Consider the following 18,736-nt stretch of genomic DNA (forward strand, 5'->3'; position numbering starts at 1 on the left):
TAACCAGCCACTTCTTTTAACCATTTCAGGATGAATCAACACTTCACAGGGAATGAAGACGGGTTAGCCACTGCAGGTCCCAAGAGGTCTCTCTCTCTCTCTCTCTCTGTGTGTGTGTGTGTGTGTGAGAGAGAGAGAGAGAGAGGGGGGGGGGGAGATAGAGAGAGAGAAAGAGAGAATGAATATATATGACTATCAATCTATCCGCATCCATTCCTGGACCAGCTTCCCTTTCTGACAGATACTGGGAAGACGTGTAGGACGGCACCCATTGGGGCGGCGGGGGGGGGGGGCAGCGGCAGGGATTTCTCCCACGCCAGGCCCTCAGGTTATAATAATGCCTGCCTTTGGGAATAATATAAAAGAGTTGCCATCCGGGGCAGGAGGAGACTGGCCATGACATTATTTTGAAGCCGTCGTGTTTCCTCGCCCGAAGCAGGGAAGCCCTTCCACCGAATGCAAAGCCTAGGGGCTTGGCAGACCCCACTGCATCCACCCACCAACTTCCCCTCTCAACCCCACACTGTCCCTGCGGGGGGGGAGGGAGGGAGGTCACTTCCACCCCCCCGACCCACCGTAAGGCCCGGGGGCGTAACTGCACCAATTGCATCCACGAGGCTGGCGCGCACTTCCGTCCAATGCAGGCCGGTCAGGGCGCGGGGGGGGGGAGGCAGAGAGAGGGGGAGGGAGAGGGAGGGAGGCTGGCGTTGTGGTGGCGGCGCTGCAAAAGGGCAAGACCAACCTCCCCCTCGCCTGGGACGGCGGCTCTCAGGGTTCCAAGCCTTTCTGCAGAGCGCGGAGGGGGCGGAAAAGCGGGGGGGGGCAGATATTTATAATGGAACTGGGGCGGGGGGTGAGGGAGGGAGGGGGCGAACTTACCGCAATGGCGCGAGCATTGACGAACGGGCGGAGGGGAGGAGGAAGGGGATGAAGGCGACGGCAAGGCCGGCTCGCGAAGGGGGCTTCACACACGAGGGGGAATTAACCCCATCACCAGCCCCCAACAGCGACTCCGGCTCCTCCTGCTGCTGCCGCGGGTGCCATAGAGAACCGCCCTCTACGGGTCCCGCCGGCCAATCGCGGCGCCACATGCTGCTGACTGCCGCCCCGCCCAACCACTCAGCGCCTGGAACACGCCTCCTCAGCCCCGGAGCTCTACGCTGAGTGGGCCAGAATTCTGCCCACGCAGGAAAAAACGCCCCGGTGAAGCGAATGCTAGCCAATGGGAGGCCGCGCCTTTAAAGCCGAGCGACGGCCGGAAGCCGGCCAATTGGAGACCGGAGTGCGGTTTAGAAGACCGGCAATGCGGAAGCCCCACCCTCGGAGGTGCCTGTGACCAGTGGCGTTGCCGCTTTGAGGTGACTGACGGCCCCGAGTGCTAGTTATAGGTAGGCTTTACGGTCTGCTCCGAAATGGCACCTGGCCTTAGTTCCCCTCTGTGGCGGCGTCTTGGACGTACATGCAGCCGGGGCAAGTCCTCTGGCTCAAACAGTAATTAATATTACGGAGGTGGATAGACCACAAATCCCAAGAAACGCTTCCAAATCGCCTTAGCTTCAATGAACGGGTCCATGAAGCGAGGCATTCTGGGACTTGTAGTACTTGGTGCAGAAGCTTTGCTTAGATTCCGAAGGCGCCTCCTGACAGTCTGTTGCCTCAAAACCGAAAGGTCTCCTCCTTGCAGCACTATATTTGTGGCCTTATATTTGTACCACTCGCATCATTACGTCCTCCACCCCAAGTTCTTCTGTCGCCGCGGTTAGCAGGCTCCTCCTCCAGTCACTGCATTGAGTCCTTAGGTAAAAGCAGCCTACGCATCTCCCGCCTGCCTCCATGGCGCGCTTGTCTGCCTGCCAAAAATCTCAGCGGCACTTTGCAACCTGCTTGCATTATATATTTCATTACTGCGATCTTACTGAATTCAGTGGGTCTTGTTACCCAAGTAGGCACAGGATCGCCCTGCCTGTCTTAGCAACCCGAAAAAGCTACACCGGCTCCCTCTCCTCACCCCACCCCAAACAACCCTATCGCCTATCGCTGTTCTAGGTTCTTGTCTTCCGATGCAAATGCATCTTGTGTTTTTTTTAAACTGCTCTTTATTAAATCTTAGAGGCACAGGTATGTTGGCCGGTTACAGCAAAAAACTAAAAGGTATGCCCTGTACAAAACATATTTGCTATTTCTTATTATTAGCCCACGAAAGCTTATGCTTCAGCTAGATCTGTTGTTCAAGGTGCCCAAAAAAGTTTGCTGGGTGTGTGCTTTTTTCCTAAATTTTTTCCAAGCAAATGTGTTTTCATTCTGCTGAAATCAACCTGACGTTTTCACAGCGTTTCACATCATGCATCCGTCATCGACCCAGTCATTCTTACTTCCGGCGGATCTCCTTCGTTATAAACTCGACGTCGGAAGCGCCCACAAATAGCCATCGATTTTTACAGGCCACCTGTTAGGACCAGGAGGCTTTTATTATTAATCGCAACAACCGCCAACCAGGATTATAATCGCACCTTGTAACCCCGAGTTTGTACTTGAAAGGGTGGCCAAACGTGCTTTACATCTTCGCGGTGACCTTTTAAAAGGCGTTGTTAGATTGCCATGCGGTTCTAACGCGGTTAATCCGGGGAATAACTATTTTAAGGCGCAACTGCAAATTCCTTTTTAACCTGCCTACGCATAAGTACAAAACCGAGTTCAATGGGGCTTCATCCCAGCCTAAAAGCTCCTCCCTTCATAACCCACCACCCTTCCTATCTATTCAGTTTCGTCTCTGCAGCTTCCTATACCCGCCGCCTTTACACATGAACTTGTAAATCAGCCGCCCAAATTGTTTGTGATCTTCCATCGCTTCTCCTTGTTCCATGTGGCTTACACTGAAAAACGGTGCATTGATATTTGTGCTCATTGCTGTTCTGTTTCCTGGAAGAGGGGAAAGGGGGCTTGTTTCTGTTCTCGTTGTTTGGCCATAATGGGGCTAGGGTGTGCGAATGAACACAAATGCAGGGGAGGCCCGCCATTTTAATCTTTTTTTAAAAAGAAAAAAGTCCATGCAGACAGGCACTTGCTAACGAAGTATCTCTGAGTCTACCGCGCTCTCGGTTTGAGGTCATTTCCGCTGTGTTTGAGCGCGAAAAAGTTGTTTGGCTGCTGCGGCGGGAGGAGGAGGAGCTGCTGCTGCTGCTACGGTTGTTGCACGGATGAAAGAGCGGGTCTCGGTGAGGAAGGCGCTTCGAGGTCTTGGAAGTGGAATAGTAATTTATAAGCAAGTTTCGTGTAGTTGGGGCAGTGCAGTTTTCTTTAAACTAGTGAGACCTATTGACTAGGAGGCCGTCAAAAACGTGGGAGTAAAATACTGCATAGTTCTGCTTGCACCCGAGAGTGATTACTTGATGCAAGGTAAACGATCTTTTCACGTGTCTGAATGTCATTCCTGAACTCCTAGACTGAGGTGGTTTGAAGGGTGGCATAAAGGCAGATATATCCACAGACACCTCTTCAATTCACTTTAGGACAGAGGTACTAGGTAAGATGAAATGTGGAGGGTATTCCTATGTATATCTGTTCAGAAGCAAACCCCATTTAGTTCCGTGGGATTTACCCCCAGGTAAGTGAACATCTCCTGCCAACCTAGCAGTTCAAAAGCACGTCAAAGTGCTAATAGGTAAATAGGTACTGCTCCGGCAGGAAGGTTAACAGCGTTTCCGTGTGCTGCTCTGGTTGGCCAGAAGTGGCTTAGTCATGCTGGCCACATGACCCGGAAGCTGTACGCCGGCTCCCTCGGCCTATAGAGCAAGATGAGCGCCGCAACCCCAGAGTTGTCCGCGACTGGACCTAATGCTCAGGGGTCCCTTTACCTTTAGCTTTAAGTGAACATCGGGTTATGTTGTCTCAGTTAGTTTAGGGACTGTGCAAAAATAAAGGCCATAGGTATGAAGAAGCACTACCTAAATTTATTCTGTGTCTTTTCCTTTTGGGATCCCAGTGCATGTTTTGATTAGAGCTGGAGACACTACCAAATTACCGCTGGCTTCTTTATTTCCACAGAGAGCAGTTCTGCTTGAGATTTTTGCACCAAGCAGTAACCCAACCCTGTTAAGGCTGGAGTCTTTTGCATACTTACCATAACAAAAGTGGGGCTTACTTTCAAGTAATCATACATATTTTTGTGCTGCCTATCTATGTAATGCCTCATTCATTCCATTTTGAGGCTGCTATAAAATGCTCATCTTGCGCAGCAACATCCTTTTATCCCACTCCCCACCACCACCACCACCACCATTCCTTTGTTTAACATTTCCTTTGCTTAACATTTAAACTGAAGTGGAGTTTTAGTGGGCTTACTACTTTGTGTCCCAGTAAAGGTGGTATTCTTGTATTTACATCCAGCCTTTCCTCAAATAAGCTCCAGGTGGTATATGCTTACCTGGCCTCTCCCTCCACATTTTATTCTCAGGAAACTGAAGTAGATTAGACTGGTGGTCTCCATCAAAGGTTAGTGCCCATGGTCACTTGAAATTTGCCTAATATCTCAGCGACTAACTGAGCTTTCTAAATGAGCAACTATCTGAGCTAACTAACTAGCTTTCAAAGGTACGTTGCAAATACTTCTCGCACATCTACTACTCTTCCCAATGCTTCCTTTTAAGGATAGAAATACCCATTTGACTGGAAAAACTCCAGTCTGGAACCCTGGAAAGTTGCTATTAGTCAGTGTTGACAGTACTGAGCTAGATGAATCGGTAATCTAACTTTGTATAAGACAGCTTTTTCTGTCCCTAAATTTCTAGAGTCATGGGTATAGCCAGGGGGGGCAGATCTGCCCCCCTAAATTAAGCAAATCAATAAAAATACTTAACTAACTGACCAATTGCATAACAAATAACTCAGTTCTGCCCCCTAACATAAAACCTGCCACCCCTCAAAATAAAACCTGACTATGCTCATGTGTAGAGCTGAATCTGTAAAATGAACTCAGCAAGAAATTCAGATCCTGTCACAGACCATCCATGTGATGTTACAAGCACGGGTGGCACTGTAGTCTAAATCACTGAATCTGTTGGGCTTACTGATTGGAAGGTTGGTGGTTCAAATCCATGTGCCAGGGTGAGCTCCTGTTGTTCTGTTCCAGCTTCTGCCAACCTAGCAGTTCAAAAGCATAGCAGTGCAAGTAGATAAATAGGTACCGCTGCGGCAGGAAGGTAAACGGCGTTTCTGTGCACTCTGGCTTCCATCACAGTGTCCCATTGTGCTAGAAGCAGTTTAGACATGCTGGCCACAGGACCCGGAAAGCTGCCAACTCCCTCGGCCTAAAAAGCAAGATGAGCACTGCATACCATAGTCACCTTTGACTGGGCTTAACCGTCAAGGGGTCCTTTACCCAACTTTTTCCCTTACCAGCCCAATATAGCATTTCTGTGCATCAACTGTGCACAGTGAGCATTCATTGTTATATTGGAAGTGAAGCAATATTGCTACCTGTCCTGAGGGTTTTTTCCTAAAGATTCTAGTACCTAGAGGGTGTCACTTCATCCCATAAATGCAGCTATTCATTAGGACACAGCACAATTGCATGTAAGAAGATTAATTATTATAGGTGATAAAAGTCAATGATCCAGGCTACTGTAATATAGTTTGTAGTTGTACTTCAGCTGTGATTCTGGTTCTTTTGTGTTACTTCCAGTCCCCTGTAACAGCTAAGACAATAATGCCCAGTCTTCTTTAACAATTTATTTAACCAAAATTATACCCCACTTGATTGTAGTAAAATCTGTGTGTGACAGGATTGCTGTTGTACAGTGAGAGTGGGGATTAATACCCATCCAAAATGGCTATTGATGGAGTGTGCCTTCTTTAACTTTGCATGATTTGGTTTTTTTCTGGCCTTGTTTTTTCCTAATCAGCCTTTGCTGAGGGCAGGTAAACCACTGCATTAGGTGTGGCTGGATCACTCAGTTACTCCAGGTGCAAAGGACCTGCCTTCCTGTAGAGGAGGCTGCTGTCGCTTTTCCAATTGTGTTCTAGGTTTGCCACCTTCCAGTCAGTGGGCGATACAGAAAGAGGGTGGAGGAGTAGGCTCTTCTGAGGATAAAAACCACTTTAGCCTAAGTTAAAATCACATAATCATTCCAGTGTCGTTAAAAAAATATAATTATTGAGTTGTATTCAGTGAATCACTTGTGCAGTGATGCCTCAAAAGGGGAATTTTGTCTACTGTGCTCTTGGAAATTTCATAAGTGCTGGAGAATACTGAGTGTGGCATTTTGAAATCAGATCTCTTATTTTTTGTCAGGTGGAACATGGCAGGGGTCATCCAAGAGACTTGTACACGTAAAACTTCTGGTTCAACTTCCGATGTCAGTGAAAGACTGTCTTACCTACCTGAAAACTTAAAAGACAAACTGCTTTCATTTCAGAAGAAAGGAATTGTGTTTGCATTGGAAAGAGGTGGCAGGTAAAACTATCTTAAACATGGATCTGTCAGTCCCTTTTAGGAGTGGGGAAACTAACCCAAGTAGTTACAATGGCTCCAATATATTTTCTGAATGTTATACTGAATTTCTAGACCTGAATCATTAAGTAGTTGAAGCTGAACCCAAAAGCTTATAGTATTCTTCAAGTATTTAGAATAGGAATTACTTGTGCATGTAGGGGAGGAAAAAGAATCAGGAGGTGCAGGGAATTAGGACAACACAAATCTTTATGACTGGGTGCCAATTGCATTTATAAGCAAATGTAAAATGAATTTTTTATCTATAGGATGAAGAGTAGAAAAAGGTAACATAATGACTATTCAAGACAATCATCAATCTAGTTAAATTGCTTTGTACATGTTACAGACTACCCTTGAACATAGCCACCTGGAATGTCAGAGAGAAGCTGCCCCTTGGCCTCTTCCCCAAATGCACCTGTCTTCTGTTAAAGGGTTTTCCAGCATGCACCCACCCCCTACACACATGCTTGCAGCTTGAAATGTGCTGTCTAGGAAATGTTTGGCCATTTGATTATCAGTTGGCTGGCATTTCCACCCAGCTATAAGTTAATTTGCTTTTCACTGGTTAACATGTAAGGGTTAGTGTTTTGTTTAGAATCGGCTTGAGCTGGACTACAACTCCCATCATCCCTGACCACTGGTCCTCCTAGCTATGGAGGGTGGGAGTTGTAGTCCAACAACATCAGAGGACCCAGGATTGAGAAAGGCTGCTCTAAAGGCTCAATAGTCTTTTTTACCATTCAACACTTTTGCCTCCTGATGGAAGTTTGACACAGCTTTTTTGTGAATGGAAAAGTACTTCACATAATTGTCAACGTGATGCCACTCATTGGGACCATTTTAACTTAACATTCCATGCACAAGTCATCTGAGGCTCTATTTTTGGTGAAGTACCCTAATTCTTGCAAGACAAGTCATCTTTGTTACAGATACAGGACCGCACAGTTGTATTTAATGATATACACATTTTTTAAACGCACCAGGCGCACATTCCTTAAATAACCCCTATATGAGAGAGATGTTAATGCTAAAGTCTTGGCTTGTGAGTAGGATGCAAATTATATGCTAGAGTGTTACATAAAACTGATTCACATGAGTGGGTGAAAATCTGGAACTCCAAACTGAGGGGAAACAGCACTCTTCCTCAATACAGTCTGTTCTGTTAGGAAGTGTGAGTCTTGTTCATAAAAGGAAGCAGGGGACTCTTTGGTACTAAAGCCAGTTTGCTTTTGTTATTTATCCTTTTGTTTTTCGAAAACATAAGAAAAGCCTGCTAGATCAGACCAGGTGCCCATGTAGTCTAGCATCCTGTTCTTACAGTTGCCAACCACATGCCTATGGGAAGCCCACGAGCAGGACCAGAGTGCAGCAACACTTTCTCCCCCTGTGGTTTCCAGCAACTGGTATTCAGAAGTATGTGGAGCTAGAACATAGGCATTAGAGTTCTTAGCTGTTGATACCTTTATCTTCCATGGATGTATCTAATCCTCTTTCAAAGCCATTCACTGCCTCTCGTGTGAGCAAAATCCATAGTTAAATTACTCACTTCATGACAATTTACCGTATTTTTTGCTCTATAAGACTCACTTTTTCCCTCCTAAAAAGTAAGGGGAAATGTGTGTGCGTCTTATGGAGCGCATGCAGGCTGCGCAGCTATCACAGAAGCCAGAACAGCAAGAGAGATTGCTGCTTTCACTGCACAGTGATCCCTCTTACTGTTCTGGCTTCTGATATTCAGAGTATTTTTTTTTCTTGTTTTCCTCCTCCAAAAACTAGGTGCGTCTTGTGGTCTGGTGCGTCTTATAGAGTGAAAAATACGTTACTTTTTTTCGCTTGTCCTGAATCTTCCAGCATTCAGCTGCATCGGATGTCCGTGAGTTCTAGTGTTATAGAGAGGGAGAAAAACTACTGTATTCTCTGCCCTCTTTCTCAATACTGTGCATAATTTCATGTTACCTCTTAGGTTTTCCCTAAACCAAAAAGCCCCAAATCTTGTAACCTTTCCTTCATAGGGCAGGTGCTTCATTCCCTTTATCATTCTGGTTGCCCTTTTTCTGAATCCTTTTCAACCCTACAAAACTCTTTTTGAGAGGAGGCAACCCAAACTGTTCACTGTCCCAACTGCAGCCACTCTGTAGGTTTGTTATAATGGCATTATATCAGCAGTTTTATTTTCACTTCTTTTCTTAATGATCCCTACCATGGGATTTGCATTTTTCGCAGCTGCCAGCCACTGGGTTGACATCTTTATCAAGCTGTCCACTTCAACCCCAAAGTCTCGTTCCTGGTCGGCCACCCATGAGCATATTTGTGAAATTAGGAGTTTTTTTTTTTAATAATTTTTTTTATTTTTTTATAAATTTTTTATTGGTTTTTCAACACATATTAAAAGACAATACAACACAATACAAAAACAAACAAACATACAAACACGTATAATTTCTTGACCTTTTTTTCCTTAAACCTTCTTTCAGCGACTTCCCCATACCTCCCCTTTCTGCATCCCTGTTTTAAATCTTTCCAGCAACCCCTAATTTCAGTTACTTGTAGCACTTTCTTTAAATCTTTTTTCTCATATCCAATTGTTTGTCACTGCAATTCTATTTTGCATTACGCAAGACATTTTAACACTCATTAATTTTACAACAGTTCTTAAGATAAACTTTAAATTTCTTCCAATTTTCTTCCACCGTCTCTTTCCCTTGGTCACGGATTCTGCCAGTCATCTCGGCCAGTCCCATATAGTCAATCACCTTTGTCTGCCATTCTTCCAGCGTGGGTAGCTCTTGTGTCTTCCAATACTTTGCTAAGAGTACTCTTGCTGCTGTTGTAGCGTGAAATTAGGAGTTTTTGTCCAACCTGCATCAGTTTACACTTGTTTATTTTGAACTGCGCTTCCCATTTTACTGCCCATTCACTCAGTTTGGAGAGATCCTTCTGGAGCTCTTTGCAGTCCTGGTTTTAGCCACCCTGAACAATTGCGTATCAGTTTGGATAGGCTGTTGGGGGGCTGCTGTGGGGAAATAAGATTCTGCCAACCCCATTATGCACACACAACTCTACAGTCTATCCAGTGCCTTTCCTGTCACTGCTCAGCTTTGTGGCCAAGTGGAGTCTTGAACCAGGGTTTCCCCTTGAAAGTCTTAACACCCAAACTTACTTACTACATTTCCTGTGTTTCCTTTTACTCATTGCAATGCTGATAGTGTCAGTGCCACAGATGAGTAGTTCTGCCGTATTGTGGGTGCACTTTCAGTCTATTTCTGGACTAAAGCAACTTTCACCTTCTCCAAGGAGATGTTTGTGTGCCCCTCTCTGCCTTTGGTCTTATTTTACAACTGCTTATACTGTACAGTATTACTTGTTTCAAAGCACCTAAATCAACTAGGCACTATATATAAAGCAAACTAAAATTCACTAGCTTGACCTTAGGCTTACATTTTAAGCAAGATGAGAGATGGAAGGAAAATGGTGGTAAATAGTTAAAATGATATTGAATAAATATTAAAATTAAATGACTTTTCACAGCGATGCTAAGTAGCATAATTCCCTTTATTTTATTTTTCAAAGCGTAGTAGTAGTAGTAGTAGTAGTAGTAGTAGTAGTAACATTCCTATCCTGCCCATTCACTATGAAACCCTGTGGGATGGGGAGCCTATGGCTCTCCAGATGTTGCTGGACTCAAATTCCCATCTGCCACAGCCAGCATGGCCAATGATCAGGGGGGATGGGAGTTGTAGTCCAATGACATGTGGAGGGCCAAAGCTTCCTCATCATTGGGTTAGGCTGAGCTCAAATCATTTTGTGAGCTTCATGACTGAGTGGAGATTTATAACCTTTCTATTTTAGATAGCTTACTGCAAACTAAAATAACATATATTATTTTAGTGTGGGATGGGGGAACAATTGCTTTCCCTGCCTTTACCTTGGAGTTCAGAAAGGACAAGTATCTAATTGGCTGCTGTTAGGTTACCAGAGGTTTTCGTATATTTTTACACTTATGGGTGGAATCAACTTGGGATCAGGATAGCATCTAGGGTGTTTTATTTTTATTACTTAGTCTCCAGGTAAACTATTGGCCATGGTGTTCTCTTAGCAGTTGCATTCAAGAGGGGAAGAATCTAGGACACCGAGTATTATTCTTACTCTCTTTATGACATATTTTGTCCTTGTGAGCTGAGTTTAGAGCCTGAAATGGAATGGAATGCCTTATCCCCCTCAAATTAGCGTTCTTGGATATAGCTGTCATATAGCTGTCGTGAGCAGATGGTATGTGAATGATCTAGTCTCAATTGGGTAACTACCAGTTAAAAGGAAATGACTAATTGAACTTCAAAGAACAAGTTGTCCTGCTCGCTGCAGTCAAAATATGTGACAGAAATCAGATTTGTGCCTCAAATTTTTTATCTGAAGATTGCTTCGGAAGTACATAACCTTTCTGTTGGCGTAGGCAGCGTGCTCTTAATTTCATTAACTCAGGAAGCAGTGAGAAAAAGCATATAACTAACAGGGCTTGGGGTGTGTGACTCTGGATTTTCTTATTAGGATAAGGAATATGATTTTGAATTGCTGTATCTTAACCATAGGGAGATTTCTTTTTGTGGCCTACGTAATCGCTTCATTCTGCCCACAGTGGCAGATGGAATAGTTAAGTAGACATGATACTATCAAGTATGTGATAATTAGATGTTTCTCTATAAAGAATGTGGTAGTTTTCTTTTTAGATGTCACTATCACGGCACGGGGACACCAGCTTTTAAAAAGCAGTATCTAATGGGCTAAATATGTTATTGTACTTATAAGCAGATCTACCTCCCTGCTGGTTTTCTGGAGCCTGACCGAAACCTCAGTGTTTAGGTTCTTTTTAGAAACTCTGAAGAGGTGTAGGTGGGTGTTTGGAAGCTGTGATTATTTTTTGTTAAATTGCTGCTGGTTTTCTATGCTTTACGCTGTTGTAAGCCATGTTGACTACAGTGGTACCTCAGGTTACATACGCTTCAGGTTACAGACTTCGCTAACCCAGAAATAGTACCTTGGGTTAAGAACTTTGCTTCAGGATGAGAACAAAAATAATGCTCCGGCGGCGCGGCAGTAGCGGGAGGCCCCATTAGCTAAAGTGGTGCTTCAGGTTAAGAACAGTTTCAGGCTAAGAACAGACCTCCGGAACGAATTAAGTACTCAACCCGAGGTACCACTGTATTTTCTACAAAAAGATGGGATGTAAACGTTTCAATTTATTACTTTATTAACAACAATAGCACCGCTCTCTGGGCACCTTAAAGTACCGGAAAAAATGTAAAATATTTCAACCAGCCACAAATAAATAAAATTGCATATTTAAACAGAATGTAATAGATTTTAAAAAATAAGAGATTTCGAAAGGTCACAGACACCACAAAGAAGCAGCTGGGCAAGCTTCTCTGGAGGTAGAATTCCACAACCAGGGTGCTACCACCTCTCCCTAGAAGCCGACTGATATGCCTCAAATGGCAGCGGCACTCAGAAAAGGGCATTTGAAGATGTTTTCAGGCTCCAGGTGGTTAGACATCAAAGGAGGGGGACTTTGAGGTAACCTAGTACAAGGCTTTAAATGTCAAAACCAGCATTTCTGTTGGGCCTGGAAACAAGCAAGCAGCCAGCACAGATCATGAAACAGTGGCATACTGTGTTAAAATCATCCAGCTGCAGTGAACTAGCTAGCAGACTTATCCTGGATTTGCTGAAGTTTCCAAACCATGTTCGAGGGCAAACTCACATGCAACGCATTGGAATAATGCAGCGATGTGAATAAGTGGTTGTTATGGGAATCCTTGGTACATGTATCATTTGTGGAGTTTATTTAAATACCTTTACATCACAACAGCTGCACAACTCTTAAGCACCCCAGCTGTCTGATCTGACAAAAAGGTAAAGGTAAAGGGTTTGTTATCAACAAACCAATTCCGACACTTGTCTCCAAATTTCTGCCCAATAACATCTAGTAGCCTCATGCATGTTGCACAGAGCAAAGTTGAAGGACCGATAACAGGTGGTTTTCCCTGCAGCATAGTTATGGCTGGGACCTATTTGCTGTTCAAGAGTTTAAAGCCCATGGAATTACTTGCATTACTCAGATCCTGGTCAATATTAGCATTAAACAGTGTTGAAGAGAAATTGTTGGGAGTTTTATATCTTGGAAAACAAATATGTGCTAGCAAACTGTATAGAATGCATGCTTTATTCAGTTAAAGTTCTGGGTTACCTTCTAATTTTTTTTTTATTTTCACCTCTAGGTGTATGATTGCAGATGAGGTAAGTGGCTCGTTAGCCATTCAGTCTATTCTGTAACTGCTTACTTTGGATTAAACTAGTGCGCAACTGTACATATCTTTTTTCTATAACCTATTTAGATATTTGTAAATCTCTTTGAAATGATTCATGGGGAGCAATTCGTAAATAATAAAATAATGTGTACTTAAAAGATTAATTAAAAGGATAATTTCCCCATACAGATACTTGGTGCAAATGTAAACTTTAAAGTAGTGACAATCAAAATGGGACTTACTAATCAACTTATTGAAAATGTGGAACAATGAAGCCAACCTCAAGTAATATGTTTTCATAGACTGAAGTGCCTCTCAGTTTTGCTGAGAGGTGAATTTGATATTCAGCGAATATTTTTCAGCGAGTTAGAATCATAGAATCATAGAGTTGGAAGAGACCACAAGGGCCATCGAGTCCAACCCCCTGCCAAGCAGGAAACACCATCAGAGCACTCCTGACATATGGTTGTCAAGCCTCCGCTTAAAGACCTCCAAAGAAGGAGACTCCACCACACTCCTGTTAGATGTAGAAAAGTGTAGCTAAACACTGCTTACACAATGTGACCTGTTCACCACTCACTCCATCCTCTTGCCCCCACCCCCAGTCCTTGGGAAAGTGCCTGTAACAGCCAGGAATGGAGTGTGAGGGCATCAGCTATAATGGGAGAGGTGAACTGGGCAGCCTTGCACAAACCTAAGTGCCTTCCCCTTACGAAAGGGAACTCCAAATCTTAGCCTATGCCATGCTATCTAAATAGCCATAATGCTAGCATTATCGTTCTTCAAACTGTGTGTATGTGTGAAAGAAAGATTTCTTAGTAAGTAACTTTAAAACTGAGTTGGGACAAACAATAACCTTATCTCCTGATTTTAATTACCGGTGTTCGTTGTTAGTTCAAGGTAGCTGCCCCTTTAATTGAAAACTCCAACTGAATGGCGAAATGCTCATGAATTTATTCATTTTCAGTCAATTACCACCTTCACGATTACGTTACTTTTTAATTTGAGAGAAGCAAGTGTCTCAGTGTGAAGAAGCAACATAACAAAGGGTAGCTATTTAAGACTACAGTCATAAGCACATTTCAGGAAAGTAAGTTTCCTTAAAGTCAGTGGGTTATATTTGTAAGGCAGGCTGCAATCTTCTACATACTTACCTGGACACAATGGAAACAGACATAGAATTGGGCTATCTTCAGTATATTAATACTCAAAACGTACAAGTTTATTCTTGTATGTGTTATGAAGAAATGATGATAAATTCACATAAACAAGTGTTGAGTGGAACCCGAAGATAATGTGCTGGTTGCTGCTGAAACATTATCTGTATACGAATATAATGCAATTTACTATTTGGCGGAATGAATTCCAAAACTGCAACTCCTTACTCAAATTGTCCTTTGGATTTCAAAGACAGAATTTTTAATGATGGAATTTATAAGATGAAGATGAAGTCAGATTAATTTTAAACTAGCTTGTACACTTAAGATTTCCCTAGATGGTAAGGGTAGACAGCCCACAGAATCAGGAGAGATTTATTTATTTAAAGTACTTCTTAACTGCCCTTCATTGTACAAACGTGAATAAAAACTAGTTCATATGCAACAAATATAGATACAGTTGTACCTTGGCTCCCAAACGCCTTGGGAGTCTAACATTTTGGCTTCCGAACGAACCAAAACCGGAAGTGAGTGTTCCAGTTTTTGAACATTTTTCGGAAGCCAAATGTCTGACGGGGCTTCCATGGCTTCCAATTGGCTACAGGAGCTTCCTGCAACCAATCAGAAGCCATGCTTTGGAAGTCAAACATCGGAATTTGAACGTTTCGGATGTCGAACGGAATTCCGGAACGGATTCTGTTCGACTTCCAAGGTATTACTGTACAGTTTTAAAACAAAGCTTTTTTAAAAAAGACAAGAGCTAATGCTGCAAAATCTAAAAAGCAGAGTAGGGCAAACAAAATCATCTGTGATCTAAAATACCTGGGCAATCTGGGAAGTCATAACCTGACAGGAAAGCTTATGTTGGCCTCACCTGGTATGTTTCCTCAGGAAAGTAGCATGAGAAACTGCCTTATACCAAGTCAGATCAATGGTCCATTTAGTTCAGTATTGTCTATATACTAACTGATAGCTGCTCTCCAGGGTTTCTGGCATGGGACACCCCAGTCCTAACTGAAGATGCCAGGGATTGAAACTGCAACCTTCTGAATGCAAAGCAGATGCTCTACCGCTGTGCCATGGCCCTTTCTCTTGGCATGCTAAAGGCAGGGTGCCACCACAGAAAAGGCCCTCTCCTTTGTGGAAACATGTTTTCCTTTACTAAAGAGTGTGTCTGCAGATCTTAGGGCAGAAGATCTTAAGACATAAGCAAGCTGGTATGGGAATAAGAATTTTATTTCCACATCCAAGGGACCGTGATTATTCTGTGGGTTCGATGTAAAAAATTGTGTGAATTCAAAATGATGTGTTTTAATTCTTCCTGATCCATGAAAAAATAAGGAGTATATGAGTATTGGAGGGGGGGGTGTTTTATGTGTGTTGCGAGGGAGAATGAGGTATATTTTGTAGGTTTATATATCTGTGGATATGTGAGTATGGGGGCTTTATGTCTACCCATCTCCTTCTAATGTCCTTAACTGAGCAGGTGTTGGAAGTGATTATCTTAGTCTCCTCAAAATGCACTTAAGTTGAGTAATACATTTTGGAGGTTCTAAGGTGGCTGCCATCTGCAAATGAAAAGTGTAAACAGCTGGTAGGACTTTTTCTAGGTAAACCACTGATAAGGATGTTCCCTGCTTTCATACAATTAAGCTTTTCTTCCTTTTATTTCAATTTGTTGTGACTTAGATGGGCTTGGGGAAGACGATTCAAGCAATAGCTATAACTTACTACTACAAAAATGAATGGCCTCTGTTAATAGTGGTACCCTCCTCTCTGAGGTACCCTTGGGTTGATGAGATGGAGAAATGGATCCCAGAACTTTCTCCAGAGGATATCGTCATTATTCAGAATAAAACTGACACCTGGTAAGTGGCATGCTATCAGTCGCATTGCTTTGCCATCCAAACAGTAGCTCTGAAGCACTTAAAATGGTGTGGTCTTTTTGCTGTACTTACAAATCTACTTCCATTGTTAAGAGCGTGCTGGTCTGGTTTGGACATCTCACTAAGCCATGATTTAGTCCAACATGCAGAAGCTGTAATGAACCTGAGCAAGCCCTCCTGCCCATTTCTGGCATACTTGGAAGGAGAACTTTAGCAGCCTTTTGTTTTGCTTCCACTGAATCTTGGCTTGTTGCTCACACACCAGGCATTGTGGTTTAGTTTCAAAGCAAATCAACTTCAAACCATGCATTCTGAAGCTGCCTTGTTAAACTAGTCATTGTGTGATGTGTGAACACAACTTCTGTGTGTTTGAATATCCATAAGCACTGCTTTACTTCCTTTACTTGTGACAGCTTTTGGTTCGGTATCTACTATTATCCTCTATATTATGAGTGAAGTATCTCAACTTTCTCTGATGTTTCTTTTTCTGTATTAATTAATATAAATAAAATACTTTCAAAAGCTCAAACACTTTTGAAAGCAAAACACGTCGGGGTTAATTGAAGTACAAAACAAGAGCTGTATTAAATTCTATTGCATATTTTGCCAGTCTTCTTTTGGCAACCTAAAACTTCTGTGCTGTATCCAGCAGAGTAAACATAAACTAGATAAATATAAATTAACAGAATTTAGCTAGTTTGCCATTTACCCTTACAGCAACCCATTTATAACTTGATGAATGTATGTTTTGCTCTCTCCTTTTTCCTAGGAGAATACCTACGAGCAAAGTCACTGTTCTGGGTTATGGCTTGCTAACTTCAGATGCAAAGACTTTAACAGAAGCTCTGTACAAACAGAATTTCAAAGTGGTGGTAGTTGATGAATCACACTACATGAAATCCAGAAATGCATCTCGCAGCAACATTTTGTTACCTATTGTACAGAACGCCACTCGGGCCATTCTCCTCACTGGAACTCCTGCGTTGGGAAGACCTGAAGAGGTTCTGAATATCACTATGTGATGCCTGGTTCACATATCACAGCCAAGCCATGCTAGGCCACTGGGAATATACTTTGAGCGTGTGTCTCTTCCCCTCATACTGGGTTCCTTATCTCACTTTATGGTAACCCTAAGTTGCCATGGTGTCTGCTTTCCAATTATATGGTTTGCAGCATCTGTAGTTAGTCTGATTAGGATGACTCGGCAAACTGTACGGGCCACAAACCAAACCAGGCAGAGGGGACAAGAAATTGGGGGAAAAGGAAGGCATCCAAAGCACATTCCTGACTTGCTATGACATCTGAATTGGCATAAAAGTGAAATAATTTTATTTATTTATTTAATATTATATATCTAGAGAGAGAGCACTTAATCATCAAAACCTCTAAGCAGTTTACAAAATAGTATAAAATATGCATTATAAATACAAATAAAATATACATAGTTTCTTCCTTTATATTGTACAGTGTAATTCAGATTATTCTATAGTTTAATACATTTTTTGTACTGCTTACCAGAAGGATTTATGCAGAGCACATTTTTGGAACTATGGGTATGACAGTGGGGCTGGAGTAGATGAGCATAATACCCTCTCAGTAGAGAAATGGTGGGATATTGCTGTGGTAGAAAGCATTTAAGACCACATAAGCAGTAAGGTGATAAAACAAGACGCCATTTTATTGAATTTGAAAAAAATACAACCATTTGGTATAAGCTGTTAGGCAATTCCTAGACTATGCAGCTGTAGCCAGGGCAAGGCATCTAAGTTTGTGCTGGTGATGTCAGAGGGGCTACTTGGAAGTTGCCCATGACTGTGATGCAATTTTTGGAATGGTGCTGGTTATGCACATAGAAGCAGAATGAGTGTCTTTCAGATTTTGAGAAAATGGTCATCTTAATAAAGTCCGCTTACGATGGTTTTTACAGCTTTTCATGCAACTTGAAGCGATTTGCCCACGAAAATTTGGCACATGGACTGAATATGCAAAAAAGTATTGCGACGCGCATTTCAGGTACTAGTATTTCAGCAACTTTTACTTCCCTATTGATGTTTGTTTTTCCCCTCTTGATCATTTTACTGATTTAATTGCTTGAGATTGTGATGGACAACCTTTTTCTGTAGAGGCTCTAAATCTTCAAGAAGTAAACTTTCAGGGACTATGTAACTGTGGTTGATTGGGCAAACCGCTTTTCTCTCCTTCTGCCTCTCCCCCTTTCCTCGTCTTCTCCCCTGTCTAACTGCAAGAAATTGGGCTGAGCTGTGGTTTAAGATTTCATGTCTGTGTTCTATATTTATTCTTCATGGGCTGGATTCAACTAAGCCATTGTGTGAGCAGAAGCCAGCGAAAGGACTCTCACTAGTGCATCAGTGTTCCCCACCACCACCACCACATGGCCCCTGAACTTCCCCCAAATCCATTCTGAAACCAGAACAGTAGGTGGACGGGAGGAGAAGGGAGATAGTTCCATCTGGCAAGCAAAAATCTTTGTGTCTCCTTAGCACTACTTTGAATACTATCCCAAGGTTTTATTTATGAACTGTCCAGATGGCTTGTTGTTAATGGGTGGTGCAGTAATCTTACAAGTAAGGGGAATAATAATAATAATAATAATAATAATAATAATAATAATAATAATAATTTATTATTTGTACCCCGCCCATCTGGCTGGGTCTCCCAGCCACTCTGGGTGGCTTCCACAGAAACCAAAAATACAGTAAAATCACACATTAAAAACTTCCCTGAACAGGGAAGTAATAGCTCACCATTTTCTGGGTTAGGATGCATTATAAGCTCAAGGTTTTTTTTGCATGCACACCAAATCTTTCCCCATGTTTCTTCATGCTGAGTCTCACATTGGGGGGTCCCCTGGCGAGGCTGTTTAAGGTGCTGGTTTTGACC

General features: G+C 42.8%; 1 protein-coding gene across 5 annotated transcripts in view; it reads left to right on the forward strand.

Annotated features, from left to right (window-relative positions):
- The first annotated feature begins 1,229 nt into the window (after nucleotides 1-1,229).
- ZRANB3 (zinc finger RANBP2-type containing 3) overlaps nucleotides 1,230-18,736 on the forward strand; it is a 41,617-nt gene continuing 24,110 nt past the window's right edge. Inside the window, exons 1-6 of one of the 5 annotated variants that reach the window (XM_083582060.1) lie at nucleotides 1,230-1,388; nucleotides 6,290-6,451; nucleotides 12,763-12,781; nucleotides 15,639-15,817; nucleotides 16,605-16,836; nucleotides 17,763-17,848. In XM_083582060.1, coding sequence (XP_083438186.1) covers nucleotides 6,297-6,451; nucleotides 12,763-12,781; nucleotides 15,639-15,817; nucleotides 16,605-16,836; nucleotides 17,763-17,848 — 671 coding nt within the window. In that variant the 5' untranslated portion in view covers nucleotides 1,230-1,388; nucleotides 6,290-6,296. The other 4 variants (XM_083582061.1, XM_083582057.1, XM_083582059.1 and 1 more) reach the window with 4 other exon arrangements.

This window comes from Podarcis filfolensis (assembly GCF_964270895.1).
Source record: "Podarcis filfolensis genome assembly, chromosome: 1".
In the NCBI taxonomy this organism is placed as follows: Eukaryota; Metazoa; Chordata; class Lepidosauria; order Squamata; family Lacertidae; genus Podarcis; species Podarcis filfolensis.